General features: G+C 71.8%; 2 protein-coding genes across 2 annotated transcripts; both read left to right on the top strand.

The window, feature by feature from the left end:
* Nucleotides 1–517: 517 nt before the first annotated feature.
* On the top strand, nucleotides 518–4,747 carry LOC119947018 (collagen alpha-1(I) chain-like). The gene is made up of 10 exons (XM_038768495.1): nucleotides 518–547; nucleotides 781–894; nucleotides 994–998; nucleotides 1,221–1,224; nucleotides 1,785–1,883; nucleotides 2,344–2,507; nucleotides 2,584–3,443; nucleotides 3,843–4,127; nucleotides 4,256–4,484; nucleotides 4,669–4,747. Exons 1-10 carry the CDS (start codon nucleotides 518–520, stop codon nucleotides 4,745–4,747), a joined length of 1,869 nt encoding a protein of 622 aa, XP_038624423.1.
* A 2,761-nt stretch (nucleotides 4,748–7,508) lies between these two features.
* On the top strand, nucleotides 7,509–14,983 carry ZBTB7B (zinc finger and BTB domain containing 7B). Its single transcript, XM_038768628.1, is given in 6 exon segments — nucleotides 7,509–7,578; nucleotides 12,321–12,629; nucleotides 12,631–13,062; nucleotides 13,064–13,127; nucleotides 13,175–13,628; nucleotides 13,737–14,983. Coding segments are annotated over 6 exon segments (1,788 nt in total). The 5' UTR covers nucleotides 7,509–7,554; the 3' UTR covers nucleotides 14,242–14,983.
* The last annotated feature ends 2,659 nt before the right edge of the window (nucleotides 14,984–17,642 follow it).

Raw genomic sequence — 17,642 nt, 5'->3', positions numbered from 1 at the left:
AAGGGGGCGTGGCTAAGGGCGGGAGGTGATTGACGCCCGCCGCGGGCCAATGATAGGAGGGAGAGGGGGCGTGGCCTTTGGGGGGCGGGGCTTTGTTTAAGGTGGAACGGGGGGAGATAGGGCCGGAGGGCGCAGGTGGAAAGGGAGAGTTTGGGGGGCGCTTAGTGCAGTGCCCTGCACATAGTGAGCGCTCAATAAAGACGACTGAATGGCACCTATTTATTTTATTTTGTTGATACGTGCTGTCTCCCCCCTTCTAGACCGTGAACCCTCCGATGGGTAAGGGACCGTCTCCCTCCCCAGGTTGCCAACTTGGCCCTCCGGAGCGCTCAGCACAGCGCCCCGCACCCAGGAGGCGCTCAGTACAGCCGGACCGGGTGACCCAGCCGGGGGGGAGGGGACGGGGAGAGGAGGGATGGGGAGGAGCCGCCCTGCAGGCCCGGGCCTGGGGGGGAGGTTGAAGTTTATTTCCTTATTGGGCGGGCCGGTCCTGGGGGGCGTCCAGGAAGTAGCCGCGATGGTGCCTTGGGAGGGGGCGGGGGGACAGGTGAGGCGGCGGGGCAGGTGAGGGGGCGGGGGCGGGGGGGACCCCCACCCGGGAGCCCCCGAGGCACACAGCAGGTGGGTGCCAAGCTCCCCCCCACCCAGGGGAGGGCGGGGGAAAAAAGAAGGAAAGAAAAAAAGAAAAAGAAAGAAAAAAGAAAAAAAGGAGGGGAGGGGGAGGAGGAGGAGGAGGAGGAGCAGCCGCCCTCCCCCCCCCGCACCCCCCCCCCCCCCCAGGACCGGCTGAACGGGGACAGGCAGGAGCGAGCAGCGGCTGCAGGGAGCGTAGAGGACACCCCTCCCCGCCCCTCCAGCTCCCCGAGGCCTGGGCCTTCGGCCCGGGGGTCGCCGGCGGGGGGAGGGGGGAGGGGGTCGCAGCCCCCCCCCCCCCACACCACCGGACGGACAGCCGAGCAGGCGGGACCCCCCCCCTCCATCCCACCCCCAAAGGAGAGGTGAGTTGGGGGTCCCCCCCCGCCCCCCCCCGAAGTGGGTGGCCTTCCTCGGGGAAGGGGGGGCCGGGCCGCCCCCCCCCCCCTCCAAAGTTTGGCCATCAGCACTTGGGACTGGGTTGTGTGTGTTGGGGGGGATGGGATGGGATGGGACCCCCTCTCTGGATGGGGGTCCAAGTAGGACGCAGTGTCCCCCGGCCTCGATTTCCCCCGCCCCTGTTATAGCGCGGTGCCCTGGAGCCGGGCCAGAGGGGACCGGTCTCTCGCTAGAACGCTCCCCCCCCATCCCTTCTTCTTCTTCTTCTTCTTCCTTCTCTCTTCGCCCCCTCCCCGTCCCGTCTCCCTGTCTCCCTCCCCCCCCCACCCGGGACGCAGAAAAGGGGGTGGGGGGCGATGGGGTGGCAGGACCCTCGCCCCCCCCGCAGCTGGGCCGTCTCCAACCAGGCGGTGCACCTGCCCGGAGGAAGAGGAGGAGGAGGAGGAGGAGGTGGGAGAAGAGGGGAGGGGGCGTCCTGTTCGGAGTAGGACCGGTCCTGAGCCCCCTCCCCGGGCCTGGGGGGCGTTGGGGGCCCCCGAGGGGGAGGGGGTCGCACCCTGGTGCCAACCGGGGTCGCCCCCGGCCCATCCCACCCATCCACCCGCCCCTGGGTGCGAGTGCGACGTGTCCCGGGGGGTGGGGGGCAGCTGGGCCTTGCCCGGCCAGGCGCCCTCCTGGTGTTTGCAGAGAGGGTGGGGTCCCCCCCCCCCCCAACCCCGGGGCGTCCCCCCCGCCCCCACCCCGTATCAAAGGGCAACGGGGACGTGGTGACAACCCGGGGGTGGGGCCCCGCTGACCCAGTTTGGGACACCGGAAATCTGGGCTCCCCCCAACCCACCCCTGTGGTGGTGGTGGGGGGGGAAAGAACAGGGTGGAAAGGTCTGGACGCCCACCAGGCCCCAGCTTGGCCTCCTCCTCCTCCTCCTCCTCTGCCCACCCCCCGTCCGGGCTGTCAGAGGGCCAGCGAGGGGGTCCCCGGGCAGGGAGGGGTTAACTTTGTCCGGGGGACTTGTTGTCCCCTTGGGTGGGGGTGGGGGGGGGAGGAGGAGGAGGGAGCCCAGAGGATTGTGGGGCCTGGCGCGCCCACCCCCCACCCTACCGGCCCGGCTGGTTTCTGCCTCCGCCGTGCCCGGTTGGCATCGCCCCCGGGGCAGGCCGGGGAGGGGACGGCCCCGGGTGGGTGGGTGGGGGTTGGGTATGTCAGAGGGCACGGGGTGGGGAGGCAGACCCCCCCCCTCCAAGGGGGCTGGGGGGCGGAGGAGGGGGCCGCCGCCTCGCCTCCGGCCCGCCCGCCCGCCCGCCACCTGGCAGGCCTCAGTCGGCCCAGGGGGCACGGAGGAGGGTGGTCCCCCCGGAGCTGCTGATGAAACTGCGGAGAAATCCACCCGCCGCCTCCTGCCCCCCGGGGTCCCCCCAACCCGCCCCTTCGCCGCCCTCGCCTCCCCGTCCCCCCCCGGGGTGACGACGGCGGCGCGGTAACCCAGGCGCCGCGCGGGTGGCGGGGCCCTCTCCGGCCCCCCCAAGACCCAGGTGGGCACACGCACACCCCAGAACCTCCTCCTCCCGGCCCCGAGTCCGCGAGGGGTTAAGGGGCGCTCCCCTCGGGGGGCGGCGGTGGGTCCCAACCGGGGCCCCGGTGCCCGCCGGGCCCCGGGAGAGGAGGCCCGGCGGATCCCCCGGTCGGGGCCGGCGAGGGGGGACGTCGGGCGGCGCCCACCCTGCGGGCGCGCGGGGGCCGGGCGCCCACCCTCCTGGCACCGAGGGGCCCGGGCCCCGCCCTGGCCGGCTGCCCGCGTGCAGGGAGGCGAGGGACAGAGAGGGCGCGGCGGTGGCGGCGGTGGCGGCGGCGGGCAGCGGGGGCTGGGTTAACAATACACCATTGGCCCCTTTGTGTGCCTGCCCTGGCACCTCGGGCCTGGGGGTGGGGGCACCGTGGCGGGCCAGGGTGGGGACGGGCCGGCGGGAGGGGCCGCGGGGGCGGGCAGAAAACGAAAGCAGGTGGCGGGAAAAGGGGGAAGTGGGCCGGAGAGCGGGGCCCACCCTAGGCCCGGACACTAGGCCCTCGTCTCCCCCCCGGCCTCGCCCGCCGTGTGTCCATGGCGCCGCCGCCGTCGCCTCCTCGCTAGGCCCGGTAGGTACCTACCGGGCCTCTGGGGGAGGGGCCGAGGGGTCAGAGGTCAGCGGAGAGGAAGGCCGTGGAGGGAAGGCCCAGGCCGGGCGACGCCGCCGAGGCGGGAGAGGGCGCGGGGTCGACGCCCCCCACCCTCGGCTCCCACCCCCGAGGAAATCGAGGTGGGTGCGGTGCCCCGGCCCGGGCCGGGGGTCTTCCCAGAAGCCCGGGGCCCGAGGAGGGGGGTCGTCGCCCTACCCCTCTCCCGGACCCACGGCCCGAGTCCGGGAAACCCGGCCGGGTGGGGCCTGGGGTCGCGCCAGGAGGGGCCGGGGGGGCTAGGCCTTTCCCCCCCCCCGCCCCTCGCCCTGCGCTGAGTAAACTCGTGAGAGAATTTGAAGTCTTGCCCAGACCGTTTGAAGCCTCTCTCTCGCCCTCCCTCTCCCCCTCTCTCCCCGTCTCTGCCGCCGTCTCTGTTTCTCCGGGCCTCCGTCTCTCTGCCCGCGCCCATCCCTGCCGGCTCGGGGATGGAGGGGGCGGCCGTGGGCGGGAGGGTCTCGGAGGGCACGAGGGGGGGGGACCGCCAACACCCTCCCCGCTTCCCGCCCCGGCCTCCGCGTCCCGGTGCCCGCCTGGCGTGGGAAGGGCGGACGACTGGGGGTGGGGGTGACCCCCTCGGGTCCCTTCCTTTGCCAAGCAGATGCCCGCCGCCCCCCCCAGCCCCCCGTACAGCTGACTGCCTCCCGCTTCCTTCCTGTTTCTGACCCCCCACCCCCTTTCGACATCCTCCCGCCTTCCTTCCTCCCTTGGCACCCCCCGCACACCGACACTCACCCTGGCCCTCCGGACCGGACCGGGGCCCCCTCCCCGGGGAGTGGCGGGGATGGGGGGCATCGTCCCCGCCACCGGCCGGTCCCAACTCGGACTCCAACTCCCAGGCTGCACCGGGGACGGGCCTCTGGTCCGGGCCGGCCGGCCGGCCCCGGTGCATGCTGGGGGTTGAAGTCCCCTAAGGGCCCAGAAAGGTGGCCCCGGCCTAGCCCGGGCAGGTGGGGGATGGGGACACCACCTGTCCCCCCCCCCCCCCACCTCAACCCGACACCTGTGCCCCAGAGCCACCTGCCCTGGCTCCCAGCCTCCCCTCCCGCCCTCCCGCCCGCCCACCCGGTTGCCCCCGCGCCCCGGCCTGGGGCCCCGGGGCCGTGCGGGTGGGCACCCTGGGCCCTGCCAGCTCCCGCTTGGAGCCGTGCCCGCCCCCTCCTCCGTGGGGATCAAAGGGCAGGGGAGGCGGCCCCACCCGAGCCCCTGGCACAGGGGTGCGGAGGCCACGGGGCGGGCACAGGTGGGCACGCCGGCTCCCGGGGCCTAGGGAGGACGGCGGTGGTGGTGGTGGTGGTGGCGGTGGTGGCGGGGGGACCAGACGGGCCCCTTTCTTCCTTGCCCCCCGTTCCTCTCCATCCTCCGTTCTCTCGGTGCCCTCTCTCTCTCTCTCCCACCCCCTAACCCCCTTCCCTCCGCCCCCACAGGTGCAGTGATGTGGAGGCCGGGCTGGGTTTGGTGGGGGGGACCGACAATCACTGCTGCCGCTTCTGGGGTCTGCGGTGACGGGGGGGAACGGGCTGACTGAGGCGGCGGTTGGCAGGCGGAGGGCACGGGCCTAGCTGGGTCGCCGGAAGTCAGTGGGTCAAAGGGCTGGGAGGGTGCGGTGGCACGGGGGGGCCGGTGCCAACCGGGACGAGAGTTGGCCGGGGAAGGCCGGACCGGCACCTGCCCGCGGGGGCACCCCGGGTTTTGGGGGGAGGGGCGAGGAGAGGGTCGGGGGGCAGGCCGCGGGCTTCGGCCGCTCCCCCCCACCTCCGCCCCCCCACCCCAAACTCCCCTGGGTCCCCGCCCGGCCAGAACCAGTTTGGTGAGGTGACTCGGCCCCGGTGCCCGGGGCGGGGGCTGCTCTGACGAACGTGGGGACGGGCGGGTGGAGGGGGGCTGGTCTCTGCCATCCCCCCCAAGAGGGGGTGGCGATGTGGGGGGGGACCTGCCGGGCCCCGGACCCCTCTCCTCCTGCCCCCCACCCGGGCGGTCTCTTGCGCAAGGGGTGGGGCCTCCTCCTTCCTCTTTTGGGACCTGCCCGGCCGCCCCCCTCTCCGGCCGCTGCCCACCCTGCCCCGAGTCCGGTTGGTCCGGGGCTGGCGCCGGGCCGGGGCGGGGGCTGCGGTGCACGAGTGGGTTTGAGGTGGGGACCCCCGGGTGGGGCCGCCCCCCCACCACCCCACCCCCGGGGGTCCGGCCCTCCCGCTCGGGACCCGACTCCCACAGTAGGCGCTAGGCCCCGGGGCGCCCGCCTTGCCCGCCTTGCCCGCCTTGCCCTCCTCCCCGCTCCCGCGGCGGGCACGGCGGCGGCCGGGCGGGGCCGGGGGTGGATTTTGGGTGTTGGTGGTGTTTCGGGGTGGGGGGCGGGCGTGGGGGGGAGAGAGGGATTTGGGTCCCCGCTTTGAGCTGGGAGGAGCGTACCTGGGGAGCACCGCCCGCCCCCCAGTCCCGCCACCCGCCCCGTCTCCCCCCCGTCAGAGGGCGAGCCGCGAAGCCGCAGGTGAGCGGGGCCGGGCCACGGGTTGGGGGGCGCGGGACGGCGAGCCACCCCAGAGTCCCCCCGCCGGGCCCGGGCTCTCGGATTTCGACGCCGGACCGACGGCCGGTGTGGGGTTACCGGTGTCTCGGTTACCCGCGCCCCCGCCCCCACCCCACCTCCCTAGTCCCATCCCCCCCCCGCCCGCCCCGGGCTGGCGGGGTGGCGGTGGGGCGCAGGCCCCCGGGAAAGTCCGGGTGTGGAAACTCTGACGGGGGCCCTTCCCCCGCTTCCGCGCGGCCGTCCCGGAACCGTCCTCCCGAGCCGCCCTGCCCGGACCCCGGTCCTCCCCTCGCGCCCCCCGACCCGGGGGTCCCACCCGGGGGTGCGCCGGGGAAGGGGGCGGCCGGCCGGAGACGCCCTGGCGGACCCCGGGGCCCAGGGCGCGAGACCCTGCCCCGACACGTTTCCGCCAGGCCCGGCCTAGGCCTAGGCCCGCGTCTGGAGGGGAGAGGTCGGGGGTCAGGGCGAGGGAGCGGCTGCGGGGGGCGGGTGGGGGGCTCCCGGGCCTCCCCCCCGCACCCCGGGAAGTGGCGGTGGGTGTCATGGAAAGAGGGGGGGAACGGGACGGGGTTGGGAGGAAGTTAACTCTTGCTGCTCTGGGAAGCCACCGCCCACCCCATCCCGGGCCTGGCCCCCCCCCCCCCCCCCGCCCCCTTCCTCACTTGTGGGCTGCGGTCGCTCCCCTCCCCGCCTCAGCCCCCAGGAAGTGTGATCCGATCCTGGGGGCGGTGGGGGGCCGGGGGGGAGGTTTTTTGGGGGGGCCGGCCTCCGCGCCGTTCAGGGGCGAGAGAGCCTTCTCCTCCGCCATCCTCTAAGCCTCGGCCTCCGCCGCTCCCTCCTGGTCCGCCTGTCCGTCCGTCCCGCCAGGTAACCCCCGCCCCGACCCCCCATCACCCCATCCTGGGCCCCCAAACAGGAAGAAAAGCGGAGGGCGGAGGACCGGGGAACGGGGCGCCCGCCCTGCGGCCCGGCCGGGCCCCCGACCGTCGCGGCGTCGGGGTCCGTTCCCGTCACCTCGGACCATCCTCCCGCCTGTCCGAGGGCCTCCCCTTCGGGGCCCGCTCTCCCCTTCCTCCCCTCCACACCCGGGGTGTCTTTTCTCCCCTGCCTCTGATCCCCTCCTCGGCCCCCCGCTTCCCAGCCCTAAACTCGGCTAATCCCCGGGTGTCGGGGGCATCCTTCCCTGCTCCCCGGCAGCCCCCGTCCGGTCCCCCGGTGGGTGGGGAGAGGCCTGGAGTGGTGCCTGAGCGGTGCCCCCCGGAGAGGGGGTGGGTAGAGGTGGCAGGGAGGGGGATGAGACCATCCCCCCCCCGCCCCCAAACCCCACCGTTCCCCCCTCTGACACACTCCCGTCCCGCCTGACCCGAGGGCCGCGTTGCCCACCCGCCCCGCCGGTCCGGCCGGACCCGGCGGGGAGGGGAAGCCCGGCGGGCGGGGAGGAGCGGCGGGGGCCCCCCGGGCCCCCCTGCCCCCACCCCGCCTCACCAGCTCCTGCGGCGGGCGGACCCCGCCTTCCTGGCTGGCAGCGCCCAGCCCGGCTGCCCCCCGCCCTGTGCCCACGAGGCCTCTGCAAGAGGGGGCACGCCGGGCTGGGGTGCGGCGGCGGCGGTGGCGGCGGCGGGGGGCTGGAGGGAGGGGGTGGGCGGACGAGGGCCCGGTGCCCGGGGTGGGCGTGGGCACGCTGGCACCGGGAGCCGCGGGAGGTGTGCGTCGGGGGGGTGGGGAGGGCCTGCCCCCACCCGAGTCCCGGCCCCGTCGGGACACCGGGCGGCATTTGGGCGTCCGGATGGGGGTGCCGGAGCGAGGAAGGGTGAGGGGGGGCCCGCTGGGGGGGGCGGCGGAGGGACCCGGTGCCGGGCGGGGTCGGCGGGAGGACCGCGTGCCGGAGGAAGAGGGTCCCGGGGGGACGGCGTGCCAGGCGGAGGCTCGAGGCCTACCGGGTGGCCGGGCGAGTCGGGGAGCGGGCCGGGCGCGCGAGGGGTGCCGGGGGTGGGGGGGGGGGCGGGGGGATGCCCTCTCCCCCCCACTCACCCCCCCCCCCCGAAGCCTGGGAAAGGCGTGTGGGCAGCGCCGAAGGGGTTAATCCCCTCCCCTGGTCCCCCCCCCCCCCCCAGCCCCCTCCGCCCGTGTGAGCTGCGTGGTGAACCAGGCAGCGCCCGTGACCTGACAGCGGGGTCAGCCAATCAGCGCCCCCGCCACGCCAGGTTGCCACGGCGACCGGCCCCGGGGTGGGAGAAGGAAGGGCGGGCGAGAGGGGACGGAGGGAGGGGAGGGCCGCGTGCCCGCCGGTGCCCGGCTCCCGGCCAGCGGGCACCCCCCGGACCCGCCCGCCGCCTCCCGAGGGGCTCCGGGGGCCGGCGGGGCGCGGCGAGGGCTGCCCGGTGCCGGGTCGGCCGCTGCCCGTCCGCCCGGCCCCTGCGGGCCCCCCCGCCGCGACCCCGAACGCCCCCGGTTGCCCGGGCAGCCGGGCCGGGGCCCGTCCGGCCCCGCGGTCCCCCCGCGCGGGCCTCCGGACGTGCCGGCGGACACATGGAAACACTGAGCCGCAGCCGGGTACGCGACGCCGGAGACGGCCGCGCACATTGGCGCACACGAGCCCGCCGACGCACGCTCACCCGGGCCTCCGTTAAGCGCTTACCGTGTGCCGAGCGCCCTTCTAAGCGCCGGGGAGGACACCAGGTCACCGGATCCTCCCCCGTGGGGCTCCCGGTCTTCACCCCCATTTTGCAGGGGAGGTGACCGAGGCCCGGAGAAGTGAAGCGACCCGGCTGACGAGCGGCGGAGCCGGCGGGGTTGGATCCCGTGACCTTTGACCCCCCCCGCTTCCCATTGAGCCCCGCCGCCTCTCTGAGCGGCCAGAGCCCGGGCTCGGGAGTCGGAGAGACCTGGGTTCCAATTCCGGCTCCCTCCCTTGCCTGCCGGGTGACCTTGGACGAGTCACTTCACTTCCTCCGGGCCTCGGTTGCCTCATCCGTAAAACGGGGATGAAGGGCGTGAGCCCCGTGCGGGGCAGGGGTCGGACGCGGTCCGTGGATCCAGCGCTTAGAGCGGCGTCTCGCCCACAGTAAGCGCTTGACGAACACCACAGACAGCAACACGCGTGTCTACCTACACACGGGTCATCCGTGCTCACCCTCTCTGCCTCCAGACACGCCGGCAACACGGGCGCGCCAACACGCGTACACGCAGGCCACCGCTGTCCGCGCAGACGTTACACGCGTCCCCCCACGCGGGACGGACGGGTCTCGCCTCTGCGCTTTCTGCCACGCAGCGTGGCTCAGTGGAAAGAGCCCGGGCTTTGGAGTCAGAGGTCGTGGGTTCGAATCCGGCTCCGCCACAGGTCTGCTGTGTGACCTTGGGCCAGTCACTTCACTTCTCTGAGCCTCATCTGTAAAATGGGGATTAAGACTGTGAACCCCACGTGGGACAACCCGATCACTTTGTATCCCCCCAGTGCTTAGAGCAGTGCTCTGCACATAGTAAGCGCTTAACAAATGCCAACATTATTATTATACATGCGGGCACACATGTCCACCTGAGCGAGGGCGGGCCATTTGCCCTCCTCCGCTGTATGTACCGGCACGTGTGCACGTCTACACACGGGTCAGCTAGGCCTCCCGGCCCCCGAACACGCACACGTGCCCAACTACACATGGGCCGGCTGGGTCTCGGCCCCCATTCGTGCGGGCACGCGTGCGGGCCTACATACATGCATACGCCCGTGTCCGCCGCCCTACACGCTGGCACACACGCACACCTACACACGTGGGCCGTCAGTGGGTCATGCCCTTCCTCCGTCGCCCACCCGGCCCCGCGTCCGCTGCTGCTCCGTCCGCCGGAGCGGGGCCGTGGCAAGGTGGGGGGCCTGTCCCGCCGGTGCCCCCTCCCACCGCGCGACCCGCGTGGTGCCAGGCGGAGGGGCCGGATCCCGACGGCGGCGGCGGCGGCGCCCACGGGCTCGATCCTAATCTCCGGGGCAGGAAGCCCCAGAGACACCCCAACGCGAACCCGTGGTGGGGAGAGGATGTGGGGAGGGGGCCCGCGGGCGCCGCGTTTCCCCAGGTCGGTGGGAGGAGGGCCCCGGGAGGTTGACCCCCCACCCCATCCGCCTCCCACCGCCCCCCCGGCTCTCCTGGTGCCCCGTCCGGGTGTTTACTGAGCACTTACTGGGGGCCGGGCACTAAACCGGGCGCCGGGGAGGGTCAGCGGCCCGTGGGGTGGCATCGGCCCTGCTCCGGGGAAGCGGCGGGCAAGGCCGCCCGAGTCGGCAGCGCCGGGCCTAGGGACGTGGCCCAGTGTGTGCCACCTACCCGCCGGGGGTGTGGGCAGGGAGGGAAGGAGGGAGGGAGGGAGGGAGGCCTTCCTTAGGTGATGCGAAAGTGCTGAAGCGGCGGCTCCGGGGGGAAGTGGCGTGGGAAGATGCGAGGTGAATCCGGGAAGGCCTCCTAGGGGAGACGGCAGGGCAGAAGGGCTGCGGGGATGGGGAGAACACGGGTTCTGCTGCTGATTCCCACTCCGCCGGCGTCCTCATCCCCATTTCTCTGCGACGCCCCCTCCCCTCGTCCTTTTGACCCCTTCCTACTGGCCCTCTGGTCTCCCCCCCCCCCCCGCCTCCTGACCTTTTCTCCCTCACCCCCTGACCTTTGCCCCCTCACTTTTCTGACTCCCTCCCCTCATCCTCCCGACCCCTCTCTTCATCCCCTCTCCTCCTCGTGACCCTTCCTCTCTCCCCCGTCCCCTCATCCTCCTGACCCTCTCTCTCCTCCTCCTGACCCCCAGCCCCCCTCCTGACCCCTCTTCCTCATCCTCCTGACCCCCGTCCACCTCTTGACCCTTCCCCCTTGCTCTCCTGACCTTTTCTGACTCCCTCCCCTCATCCTCCCGACCCCTCTCTTCATCCCCTCTCCTCCTCGTGACCCATCCTCTCTCCCCCGTCCCCTCATCCTCCTGACCCTCTCTCTCCTCCTCCTGACCCCCAGCCCCCCTCCTGACCCCTCTTCCTCATCCTCCTGACCCCCGTCCACCTCTTGACCCTTCCCCCTTGCTCTCCTGACCTTTTCTCCCTCACTCCCCCATCCTTTCTCCCTCACCCCGACCCTTTCTCCTTCACCCCCGGCCCCTCCTCCCCCTCCTCTTGACCCTTCTTTCCTTGTCCTCCTGACCCTTCTCCCCATCCCCTCTCCTCCTCTTGAACCTTCTCCTCCTGACCCTTCTCTCTCACCTCCCAATCCCTTCTCCCTCTCCCCCGACCCTCCTCCTCCCGACCCTTCTCCCTCACCTCCCAATCCGTTCTCCCTCTCCCCCTGACCCTCCTCTCCCTCCTCTTGACCCTTCTCCCCTTGTCCTCCTGACCCCTCTCCCCATCCCCTCTCCTCCTCTTGACCCTTCCCCTCCTGACCCTTCTTCTTCACCTCCCGATCCCTTCTCCTTCTCCTCCCGATCCGTTCTCCCTCACCCCCTGACCCTCCTCTCCCTCCTCTTGACCCTTCTCCCCTCATCCTCCTGCCCCCTCTCCCCATCCCCTCTCCTCCTCTTGACCCTTCCCCTCCTGACCCTTCTTCTTCACCTCCCGATCCCTTCTCCTTCACCTCCCGATCCGTTCTCCCTCACCCCCGACCCTCCTCTCCCTCCTCTTGACACTTCTCCCCTCATCCTCCTGCCCCCTCTCCCCATCCCCTCTCCTCCTCTTGACCCTTCTCCTCCTGCCCCTTCTCTCTCACCTCCCGATCCCTTCTCCCTCTCCCCCGGCCCTTTTTCCTTCACCCCTGACCCTCCTCCCCCTCCTCCTGACTCCTCTCCCCATCCCTTCTCCTCTTGACCCTTCCCCTCCCGATCCTTGTTCTTCACCTCCCGATCCCTTCTCCCTCTCCCCCGGCCCTTTTTCCTTCACCCCTGACCCTCCTCCCCCTCCTCCAGACCCCTCTCCCCATCGCCTCTCCTCCTCTTGACCCTTCCCCTCCCGACCGTTCTCCCTCACCTCCCGATCCCTTCTCCCTCTCCCCCGACCCTTTTTCCCCTCACCTCCTGACCCCTCTCCCCATCCCCTCTCCTCCTCTTGACCCTTCCCCTCCCGATCCCTTCTCCCTCTCTCCCCGACCCATTTGCCTTCACCCCGACCCTCCTCCCCCTCCTCCTGACCCCTCTCCCCATCCCCTCTCCTCCTCTTGACCCTTCCCCCTCGCCCTCCTGCTCCCCCCCATCATCCTCCCGACCCCCCTCCGCCTCCCGATCCTTTCTCCCTCGCCCCCTGCCCCTTCCCCCCACCCCCCTGCCCCCTCTCCCGCCGTCTCCTCCTCCTGACCCTCCTGACTTCACCCTCCTTCATCCTCCTGACCCCTCACCCCCGATCTGCCCGTCCTCGGTTCATCCATTCAGCCGTATTTATCGAGGGCCGAGTGCAGAGCGCTGTACCGAGCGCTCGGGAAGCGCAAGACGGCAAGGCGTCGAGGCGGTCCCCCCGTCCCCCCCCAACACCGGGTTCACGGCGTAGTCCCCCCCCCCGCCCCGGTGCCCCGGTGTCCACGCCGCCAACCGGCCGCCCCCCCTCCTCAGGCCACGATGGGCAGCGCCGAGGACGACCTGATCGGGATCCCCTTCCCAGAGCACAGCAGTGACCTCCTGAGCCGCCTCAACGAGCAGCGCCGGCTGGGCCAGCTGTGCGACCTGACCATCCGCACCCAGGGCCTGGAGTACCGCACCCACCGGGCCGTGCTGGCCGCCTGCAGCCACTACTTCAAGAAGCTCTTCGCCGCCGCCGCCGCCGCCGCCGCCCCGGGGCCCGGGCCCGGGGCCGCCCCGCCGGGCCCGGCGGCGGCGGCGGCGGCGGCGGCGGGGGCGGGCGGCCCCGGGCCCGGCGGCTGCGGGGGGCGGCGTGTGCGAGCTGGACTTCGTGGGGCCCGAGGCGCTGGGCGCCCTGCTGGAGTTCGCGTACACGGCCACGCTGACCACCAGCAGCGCCAACATGCCCGCCGTGCTGCGGGCGGCCCAGCTGCTGGAGATCCCCTGCGTCATCGCCGCCTGCGTGGAGATCCTGCAGGGCAGCGGGCTGGAGGCCCCGGGCCTGGACGCCGACGACTCGGAGCGGGCCCAGCGCTACCTCGAGGCCTTCGGCGCCGCCGCCGCCCTGGCCGACGGCGCGGGCCCCTCGGGCAGCCCCCCGCCGCCCCCGCCGCCCCCGCCGGGACCCCCGCCCGCCGCGGCCCGCCCGGTGGTGCGCCGCAGCCGCAAGCCCCGCAAGGCCTTCCTGCAGACCAAGGCCGCCCGCGCCCACGCGGACCGCCTGGCGGCCGAGCTCCCCCGCCCGCCCGCCGTTCCCCTTCCCCGAGGAGGAGGCGGTGGGCGGCGGCGGCGGCGGCGGCGGCGGGGGGGCTCGGGGACCCCCGTGGACGGCGGCGGCAGCCCCCCAGGGGGCGGCGGCGGCGGCGGAGGCGGCGGCGGGTCGCCCCCGCCCGACGGGCGGCTGGCCTTCGAGGCCTTCGAGGGCCGGGGCCTGGTGGGCGGCCCCGTCGGGGGCGAGGAGGAGGACGACGACGAGGAGGCGGCGGCCGCCTACCGGGGGGGCCCCTACGGCGGGCCGGGCGGCCCCGGGGTCCCCCTGTCCCCCGAGGAGCTGGGCTCGGACGAGGACGCCATCGACGCCGACCTCATGGCCTACCTGAGCTCCCTGCACCAGGAGGCCCTGGCCCCCGGGGCGCTGGACGGGCCCGACAAGCTGGTCCGCAAGCGGCGCTCCCAGATGCCCCAGGAGTGCCCCGTCTGCCACAAGATCATCCACGGGGCCGGCAAGCTCCCCCGCCACATGCGCACCCACACGGGGGAGAAGCCCTTCGCCTGCGAGGTCTGCGGGGTCCGCTTCACCAGGTGAGAGGCGGACGGGCCACGGGCCACGGGGGGGGGGGGGGACGGGGGACACGGGGGCCGGGCGAGGGGAGGGGCACCCGCTGACCCCCGTCCCCGTCCCCCCCGCAGGAACGACAAGCTAAAGATCCACATGCGCAAGCACACGGGCGAGCGTCCCTACTGCTGCCCGCACTGCCCTGCCCGCTTCCTGCACAGCTACGACCTCAAGAACCACATGCACCTGCACACGGGCGACCGCCCCTTCGAGTGCCACCTGTGCCACAAGGCCTTCGCCAAGGAGGACCACCTGCAACGCCACCTCAAGGGACAGAACTGCCTGGAGGTCCGCACCCGCCGCCGCCGCAAGGACGAGGCCCCGGCCCCGCGCTTCCCGCCCCGTCCGCCCCACCCGGCCCCCTCGGCCGCCGCCGCCGCCGTCGCCGGCCTCGACCTCTCCAACGGCCACCTGGACGACATCCGCCTGTCGCTGGCCCGCTTCTGGGACAGGCCCGCCGCCCCCGCCGCCCCGGCCCCCGAGGACGAGGACGAGGACGACGACGACGACGAGGACGACGAGGAGCGGGGCGAGGGGGCCGCGGCCCCCCACTCCGCCCTGGCCCTGGGCACCTCCTAAGGGACCGGCGGGGCGCCCCCGGACTCCGGCGGGGGAGCCGGACGGGCCCCGCCGGGGCGGCAGCAATAATCCCCGGGGGGCGCGGGACCTTCGGCTATGCGGGTTTCCGGTGCGGGGGGCGGCGGCGGCGGGGCCGCGGATGCCCGCCGGACCCCCCTCCCCGAGGCCCGGGCGTCCGCCACCCACCCAACCCCCTTTTCCTGAGAAGGAATTATGCAACCGGGTGGCGGGTGGGGGGAGGGAGACCCCGGCTCCCCGAGGGGCTGAGTCACTGGCACAGAGTCCAAGAGGGTGGGGTGTCCGTGTGTGTGTGTGTGTGTGTCTGTGTGTCCGTGTGTGTGTGTGTGTCTGTGTAAAGGGAGGGGGGTCAGCGTTGCTCCCCTCCCCCTGTCCAAGCCCTGCCCCGCCCGGGCACCGGCCCCAGGCAGAGAATGTCTTGTTCCAGCCGCTCCCTGCCCCTCCCCTCCCCAGGCCAGGGGTGCCAGGGGTGCCAGGGGTGCCAGGGAGGGCGGGGGGAGCGCAGGGCCCCGCCCAGGTGCCTCCCCCTCCTGACTCACCCCCCTCCCCAGGACCGGCCGGAGCCCCGCAGGGAGCCCGCCGAGCGCCCCCGGGCGGCTCATTCACTCATTCAGTCGTATTTATTGAGCGCCTACTGTGTGCGGAGCACTGGGCTGAGCGCTTGGGAAGTACAAGTGGGCAATGTAGAGAGCGCGCCCCCTGGCGGTTCGCCCGCGCAACAGCCCCCCCGTCCCCCGCGCGCGCCCCCTGGCGGTTCCCCCACCCAACAGCCCCCCCCAAGCGGAGCGCGCCCCCTGGCGGTTTATTCGTTCATTCAGCCGTATTTATTGAGCGCTTACTGTGTGCAGAGCACTGGGCTAAGCGCTTGGGAAGTACAAGTGGGCAACATAGAGGGCACGCCCTCTGGCGGTTCGCCCGCACAACAGGCCCCCCCCCCCACGCGCGCGCGCCCCCTGGCGGTTCGCCCTCACAACAGCCCCCCTCAGCAGAGCGCGCCCCCTGGTGGTTCATTCACTCATTCAAACATTTATTGAGCGCTTACTGTATGCAGAGCACTGTGCTAAGCGCTTGGGAAGGACAAGTGGGCAACGTAGAGAGCGCGCCCCCTAGCGGTTCGCCCGTACAACAGCCCCCCCTCCCCCACGCGCGCCCCCTGGCGGTTTGCCCGCACAACAGCCCCCCCCCCCAGCGGAGCACGACCCCCTGCCGGTTCATTCAGTCATTCAATCGTATTTATTGGGCGCTTACTGTGTGCGGAGCACTGTGCTAAGCGCTTGGGAAGTACAAGTGGGCAACAGAGAGCGCGCCCCCTGGCGGTTCGCCCGCACAACAGCCCCCCCCCCGAGAAGCGCGCCCCCTGGCGGTTTATTCGTTCATTCAATCGTGTTTATTGAGCACTTACTGTGTGCAGAGCACTGGGCTAAGCGCTTGGGAAGTACAAGTGGGCAACGTAGAGGGCGCCCCCCCCGGCGGTTCGCCCTCACAACAGCCCCCCCCCCCAGCGGAGCGCGCCCCCCGGCGGTTCATTCATTCATTCAACCGTACTTATTGAACACTTACTGTGTGCAGAGCACTGGGCTAAGCGCTTGGTAAGTACAAGTTGGCAACATAGAGAGCGCGCCCCCTGGTGGTTTGCCCGCACAACAGCCCCCCCGAGAAGCGCGCCCCCTGGCGGTTTATTCATTCATTCAATCGTATTTATTGAGCACTTACTGTGTGCAGAGCACTGGGCTAAGCGCTTGGGAAGTACAAGTGGGCAACATAGCGCGCCCCCTGGCGGTTTGCCCGCACAGCAGCCCCCCCCTTCCACGCGCGCGCCCCCTGGCGGTTCATTCATTCATTCAACCGTACTTATTGAGCACTTACTGTGTGCACAGCACTGGGCTAAGCGCTTGGGAAGTACAAGTGGGCAACAGAGAGAGCGCGCCCCCTGGCGGTTCGCCCGCACAACAGCCCCCCCCCGCGAAGCGTGCCCCCTGGCGGTTCATTCACTCATTTAACCGTATTTATTGAGCGCTTACTGTGTGCAGAGCACTGGGCTAAGCGCTTGGGAAGTACAAGTTGGCAACATAGAGAGCGCGCCCCCTGGCGGTTTGCCCGCACAACAGCCCCCCGCAGAGAAGCGCGCCCCCTGGCGGTTTATTCATTCAATCGTATTTATTGAGCACTTACTGTGTGCAGAGCACTGGGCTAAGCGCTTAGGAAGTACAAGTGGGCAACGTAGAGAGCGCGCCCCCTGGCGGTTTATTCATTCATTCAATCGTATTTATTGAGCACTTACTGTGTGCAGAGCACTGGGCTAAGCGCTTAGGAAGTACAAGTGGGCAACGTAGAGAGCGCGCCCCCTGGTGGTTCGCCCGCACAACAGCCCCCCCAACGCGCGCGCGCCCCCTGGCGGCTCGCCCGCGCAGCAGCCCCGCGAGCGCCCCCTGGCGGTCCGCCCGGGCGCCCCCGCGCATGCGCGCTCCCGCCGAGCGCCCCCTGGCGGCGACCCCCCGCCCCTTGACCCTTCCTTTGTACATAGGCCCCCCCTCTCTCCTCTCTTTTTTTGTTTGTTTTATTTGACGGCATTTATTAAGCGCTTACTACGTGCCAAGCACTGTCCTAAGCGCCGGGGAGATTCCAAGGTGATCAGGCGGTCCCACGCCCGGGGTGGGGGCAGCTCCCGGTCTTCACCCCCATTTTCCAGATGAGGGAACCGAGGCCCCCCCCAAAGCCGCCCAGCTGACAGCTGAACCCATCACCTCTAGGCCTTTCCCCAGCCCATGACCTTTCCACTTAAGCCACGCTGCTCTCTCCTGTCGGTTCCAATCTCGTTCGCAGTTTCTCAATTTTACTCTTGATTCCTCGAGCTGGGGGGTGGAGGGGGGGGGGACACACCGGATTTGGGGGAGGCCTAGCTTTTTTTTTTGCCCCCCACTCCCCCCCTTTAATCCCCTCCCCATCCCCCACGCTGGGTGCTGGCCCCCCACTGCGGCTGGGGGTAGGGGGGACCCCCCCCAACTCCGCCTTGCACTATTGACCCCCGGACCCCTCCCCAAATTCCCCCTTTTTCCCCCCCAAGGCCCAGCGGGGGTCGGTAAAGGAGCCCGGTGCTTTCTGTCGCCCCCCATTTTCCCTCCCTGTGCCCCTTTTGCACATTTCCCCCCTCCCCAATTTCCCCCCCCCAGGCTGGGCAGGGGGAGGTGAGAAGGGGAAGGGGCTGGGGAGTGGGGTGGGGGGGTCCTCAGCCGTTTGGGGGGGTCTATTTAAGGGGCGAGGGGGGTAATATATTGAGTGGGAGGGGGCTGTCCAGGTTTCAGGTTGGAAGGGGGAGGCCCAGGCCTGGGGAAAGGTTTTGGGGGGGCCGCCCCCCCTCCAAGCCCCCCAACTGTGGCCTCTCC

This window comes from Tachyglossus aculeatus, chromosome Y4, assembly GCF_015852505.1.
Source record: "Tachyglossus aculeatus isolate mTacAcu1 chromosome Y4, mTacAcu1.pri, whole genome shotgun sequence".
NCBI classification, from domain to species: Eukaryota; Metazoa; Chordata; class Mammalia; order Monotremata; family Tachyglossidae; genus Tachyglossus; species Tachyglossus aculeatus.
Note: the sequence above shows the minus strand (reverse complement) of the source record. Positions and strands in the feature narration are given on the sequence as shown.

What these genes read in the sequence shown, in the direction of transcription:
- LOC119947018 (XM_038768495.1), top strand. Translation starts at nt 518, where the DNA reads ATGGTGCCTTGGGAGGGGGCGGGGGGACAG. An exon ending in GGGGTGACGACGGCGGCGCG is followed by an intron (nt 2,508 to 2,583) that starts GTAACCCAGGCG and finishes CGCACACCCCAG; the next exon opens with AACCTCCTCCTCCCGGCCCC. An exon ending in AGGCCACGGGGCGGGCACAG is followed by an intron (nt 4,485 to 4,668) that starts GTGGGCACGCCG and finishes CCGCCCCCACAG; the next exon opens with GTGCAGTGATGTGGAGGCCG.